The sequence below is a fragment of the Arachis ipaensis genome, chromosome B6 (assembly GCF_059453495.1).
Source record: "Arachis ipaensis isolate K30076 ecotype BB chromosome B6, ASM5945349v1, whole genome shotgun sequence".
NCBI lineage: Eukaryota > Viridiplantae > Streptophyta > Magnoliopsida > Fabales > Fabaceae > Arachis > Arachis ipaensis.
This window is the reverse complement of record NC_142441.1, coordinates 136,816,151-136,822,101: the sequence shown is the minus strand read 5'-3', so window position 1 is coordinate 136,822,101 and position 5,951 is coordinate 136,816,151. Positions and strand designations below refer to the sequence as shown.

Sequence of the window (5,951 nt, the reverse complement as noted above, 5' to 3'; positions counted from 1 at the left end):
GTGAATTTTTTTTTTGGAATAAATTTGTCAATATTTTAAAGAGGTCTGCTACACATACAAGTCTTTTTGACTTACAAGTTGCTACACATACGGGCCTTTTAATGCGTTATTTAACATCTTCCTGTTTTCAAAGCGCTACACTCACCATGTATTATGAACGACTCTTCTTCTTCCTCTATGAAAACGAGGTTCTTGTCAAATTTGTTCGATCTCCTTCGTGCGTTCTCTCTTCGCATTTTCATTCGTTGTTTTACCTGCGTTTATCACTGGTATTCTTGCTTCGTTTTTTTTTTCGATTTTCATGGTTTCTGAAATCAAGCTTTGAAATTATTTTGAAGATAATGGAACTTCAGAAATACACCCAAACGATTACAGAAATATACCCAAAGGATTACAGAAATACACCCAAACGGTTACAGGAATTCACCCAAACGATTATAGAAATACACCCAAAGGATTACAGAAATACACCCAAAGGATTACGAAAATACACCCAAAGGATTTAAGAAATACACCCAAAATTCGTTGAAGTACACCTTATGCATAATTCAGAACTCTTTCTCTTTCTCCTCTTCATCTTTTGCTGCTTCTTCTTCTTCAAAAATAATTTCAGAGCTTGATGTCAAAAAACAATGGAAATCGAGAATAACGAATAAAGAAAACAGAGAGAAAAACACGTAAATGAAAAAGGAGAAAGAGAAGGCAAGAAACGAAAGAAAAGAAGAAGAAGAGGAAGAGGAAGAAGAACGTGCAGCAAGAAGAAGAAGAAGGTGCAGAAGATGAGGAGGAAGAAGATGAAAAACGTGCAGTAATAGTTCGAAGCGCGTTAATATAAATGACTTGTAAAGACTTGTATAAAAAAACGTTTGTATGCGAAGATTTTCTCTATTTTAAATAGTAGGTAGTTTTATCCAAAAAAAAAAAGAAAGAAAAAAAAAGAAGAGTGAATAGATATACACATGAATGATACAAAACAAATAAAAAATTATTGGAACGAATCTTTTGTTTTCCAAAAGAAAGCACGAAAATGGGATCATTATTTTCGAGTTTTTCACTACGGCCTATTGGCATTATATTCGACTCGAATAGCTAGTACCTCAACGATCATGGACCCAATCAATTGAAACACATTGTCGACTAAACTCGTTTCCCCTGTGAAGTGAAAGAATGCTTTCCATATATCTAGCAGCTCTTAGTGAATCATTCTTACCAAAAACTTGGAGACATTTTACTTTCCCTGATTCAGCTTCATACATCACCAACTCTTCATTGTTGTTTTTCCAAAGAAATTGGTCTCTCCCACAAATCCCCACAAGCGTTGAAATCACTTGCACGGGTCCAACACTGTATACCTTAACCCAAGAGTCTTGGTTCCAATAATCTTTCATCACCCAAACATCATAGGATTTTTCATTCGCTCTCACTGGGTGAACAACCACGCCAATTCGAGCCGACTCGTCACGTGGGACAAGCGTCGCCGAGGATTCTTCCCGAGAATCTCGTACTCTCGGTACATGAATCTTTCTGAAGGTTTCATTAACCATGTCAAATGCTAGAACCACATCTTTTCTTTTACCAAGCTCATCTTCAACGTAACCCAACCAGTGACAACAATTGTTCACCAAAGTGTAGACACGAGAAGAGCTCCAAATTTCAATGGGAAGTGGAAGAACAGCATCAAGCTTTCTCCATGAGTTAGAGTTAAGGCTGTATAACTCTGTTCTCCACCACCCAAGATGTTCTTCACCTTTTTCCCTAATCCAAAGATCCTTGATCACAACAACTTTATAGTCGTTGGTTTTTGGATCAAAGCCGAATCCGGTGTAATCCATTAAAGAATTTCCACCAAAGGGTGTTGCGAAATGGGATTCTGGCAAAGCCTTGAACTGTCCCAAAGAAGGGTTCATCATCAAATTTGGTTTGCCTTCTAGGAAATATATGCCATTGCAAGGACCCATGATTTCGGTCCAATATTCGTGATCAGAATTGTATTCACAAGGAGGGTTTAGAACCTTAGAGGGAACATGTTCTTTGTTTTTGTTGGTAATATTATCATTACTATTACAAGAAAGCAAAGAAATGAATGTTTTCTTGCTAGAAGGAAAGGGTCTGCCAATGACAAAGAGATCATGATTTGTTACTATGTGGTTGTTGTAGACAACATAGTAGTTGGTAACAAAATGAGGATCCTTTATGATATGGAACCATGACTTGCAAACAAACTTACATTTCTGCAACTCTTTCGATGGTAACCTTGAGAGGATGTTGGATAACAATTCCTCTGGCAAATGCTCTATGCTAATCTTCTCTTTGGGTCGGGTTTCGGCTCTGGGCAGCGCTAATTTTGAACTAAGAATTTCGTTACTCTTCCTTGGCAAGAGTATTACCACGAGAAACAAAAGGAAGACAAGAAAGTATAGGAAGAGCATGGTTATGGTGAATTAGTGATGGTGATGATACTACGATTTTGTTAGTATAATGGTTAACAGTAATAAGTGTTGATGGTGATACACTTATACAAAGATTTTGTTTGTTATATATTGCACATGATTAGGGATTACTTTGTTACTGTACTGTACCAAACACCGAGTACTGACTTGGTCGTCCTATGATGCAGGTAAGCCATCAGAATATCGGATTTTTTTTAACATAAATAATTTAATTATTTTAATTACTAAAATAAATAATTTATAGCGTACTTATCAATTTAAATCATATTATTTATCCTGTTTACACTATAAACGAAATATATGTATTTATAAATAATTAAATATAATTTTTAAAAATAATAAAAAATATTAATAATTTAAATTGGACCAAAACTTTTAAAAATGAAATGTTTTAAATAATAGAAAAGATGAACGATTTTAAATAATAAGAAGATAAACCGTCTATTTCAAATAATAAAAAAGATGGATTATCCACTGTTAACACGGTTACCTTTTTTTTTTTTCTAACTATCCATTATTAACACGATTGCCTCTTCCATTCACTGACCTCCAATTTTTTTTTTACTAGAATTTACATTAAATCAGTTCAAATAATATTTCAAATTTTTAATTGAGATATAATTTGTTTATTAAATTTTTAATTTTTAACTAACAAAATTTTTAAATTTTGTATGTATTCTATTGAGTATTAATTTTTAAATTTAAATTATATACCTTTCAAATTTCATTTGTTGCATGAGAGTTTATAAAAAATTATATATATTTTAAATTATATATGTTAATACTCAAGAGAGTACATACAAAATTTAAAAATTTAAAGTATTATTTGAATTGAATTGGTGTAAATTCTAATAAAAAATTGTCAGTAGATGAAAGTCAGTGAGAAAGAAGCAATAGTATTAATAGTGGATAGTGAGAAAAAAAATCGTATTAATAGTGGACCGTTTATCTTTTTTATTGTTTAAAATCATCCATCTTTTCTATTATTTGAAGTGTTCTATTTTTAAGAGTTTGGTCCAACTTAAATTATTAATATTTTTATTATTTTAAAAATTATATTTAATTATTTATAAATACATATATTTCATTTATATAGTAAACGAAATAATTTTGAAGGTATCTCGTTTGTACTGTAAACGAGATATATGAAATTTAAAAATTTTCATATATTTCGTTTACACTATAAACAACATACATTTAAAATTATTTCGTTTACAATATAAACGAGATAAATAAATATGATTTAAATTAGTAAATATGTTATAAATTATTTATTTTAATAATTAAAATAATTAAATTATTTATTTAAAAAAAATCCTCATAATACTAGGATGAGTGATTGACTTAGACTTAATTAATGCAGGTTATTTAAAATACATATAAACAATAAATGAGTCTGAAGAGAAGTTAAATATGTGGGATGATTTGATTTGAGTATTAATATAATGTTTCCTTGTTAATATAATAATATAGTCCTATGGCAAACCATGGTCAAACAATCTTAATTTTATTTTTTTTCTTCTGTGCTGATGCACTTAAATATAGATATATTTTTTAAAGACCATAAAGGGTAGTTACAGCAAAAGTCAAATTAAATATGCCCTATTATATGGCTGCAGTTGATCAAGTGCATGCTTTCCTATTTGCTTCCAGGCTTGTGTTTAGGTTCACACATGAAAAAATCTACATGGCTCGATTAGAATAAGCTCATGTCATTGTGTAAAACCATGATTATAGAATAAGTTATAGTCATAGTTTTATCTATGGTTAAAATTGTGATTATGAAATTGTTTTGTCGATTTTTAGTATATTAAAAGTGGTTCAATATTTAGTGGTTTGCGAGTGAAATCTATTTTTTTGTGAATTTAAAATGAATTGCATTAAAATTGAATAAAACAGTAAACTGTCTTCGATAGGATCAAAAGACTTTGAAATCAAATACAAAATGTAGAATCTTAAAGGAAAAGGAAAAAGTAAAAGTGCTTAAAAGATAAAATTGCAAAGAAAATAAAGAATACAAAAAATATAAATGAAAAAAAAAGATGTAGAAGGAACTCTATAGAAAAATGATTCGAATGCAAACTCAGAAAATCGTTGGAATATGAGTGTGCTTGAGTGTTTTTCTTAAATAAAGTTCTAACCCATTCTTCTTCGATCTTTCATCTATTTATTGAAGTCCTTGGCCAATCAGATTTAAGAGTAACTTCCACATGTGCTAACTTTCAAGCAACTATTCTTGCTCTTTTTGTCAACGTGAATAACTGCCAAAAATCAATTTCAAAAACCTTTATTCCTCTATTAAGTACATCGACTAGCTTCTGTTTTTCATTCTCCAACGAACCCTTCTCGATACAAACTCCATTCCTCGAAATAGAAATTCATTGTACTTCAACTATAGTGTATTTTGAAATCAAATATTTTTTTATCAACAAATTGCTCCCTTAGGATTAACGTGTTTTTCGATATCATTTAAGAATGAAACACTTAATCCTATCTCATTTGACTCTGCAACTATAATCAATAAATTTGATTTGAAATTATTAATCTTTCATTTATTTGTGCCCACTATGGCACGTTTTCCATTGCTAACTGTTTCTCTCTCTTCTACTTCGCCATCTCAAGAAAGTTTTCAATTTCAAATTTTGAAAAAATGAAATACAAAACGGTAGCATTATTTACCTCTTTTATTTTCACTTAAGAAAGTTCTCACCGTTACACAGCGTTAACCTTCCGTCTCCCAACTTTCACCTTTCTTCTCAAAACTTGTTACTAATCCTTTCCGAATTTTCTTGTGCAAACTCTCCCCTCTGTAACCAAATCAATCATTATGAATTTCTTTTCATACTCATCAATGGCTTCCTCTTTTGTTTGAAGAGCTTTATCTACCCAAGACAAAGGCAAACACATTGCAATCGAAGCCTTTGAGCAATCTGATTTGAAGGTATTGAATCGATTTAATGATGTTATCATTGAAGATCTTAAGAATTTGCTCACTAACAAAAGGCTTCTCATCTCCTTCACTGCTGATGATGACACTTGCTGCTTCGTTGGTCCTTTACAAACTCTAGAACAAACCAAAAAGAATGCTCATTTCTTCCCAAGCGCCGAAGGAGAGGATTTGCTTATCAAGCAAGATCTTTTTATTGCCCTTCATCGATCACAAAAAATTCTTCATAAACAATCCAAAAATCACCTCCCAAAATGCTGATTTTCTTGCCTGGTATCAACGCCTTGAATCAACAAAAGGCAAAGTTTGGAGAGCACAGAGCATTCACGATCTTCTTCGTCTCTCTCACTTCACACCAACCCAAAAAATTCTTATAGTGGTTTTATTAATTACCATACGGGCCATGGAAATGATCCTATGATTGATGAAGCGTGTGTGACTTTTTTATATTACTGGTTGAATGCCATCGTCTTTTCCTCAAGGAGCATTCAAATGCAAAAGTTATTACTCTCACTGGCCACCTAACTCTATGAAAGTCACAAATTTAACTTGGC

General features: G+C 31.5%; 1 protein-coding gene across 1 annotated transcript; it reads right to left on the bottom strand.

Moving 5' to 3' along the window:
- Window positions 1-562: 562 nt before the first annotated feature.
- LOC107648425 (F-box protein CPR1-like) lies at window positions 563-2,429 on the bottom strand. The gene is made up of 2 exons (XM_088491941.1): window positions 1,097-2,429; window positions 563-595 (listed from the first exon to the last, which is right to left on the bottom strand). Exon 1 carries the CDS (start codon window positions 2,427-2,429, stop codon window positions 1,098-1,100), a length of 1,332 nt encoding a protein of 443 aa, XP_088348067.1. The 3' UTR covers window positions 563-595; window position 1,097.
- Between the last annotated feature and the right edge of the window lie 3,522 nt (window positions 2,430-5,951).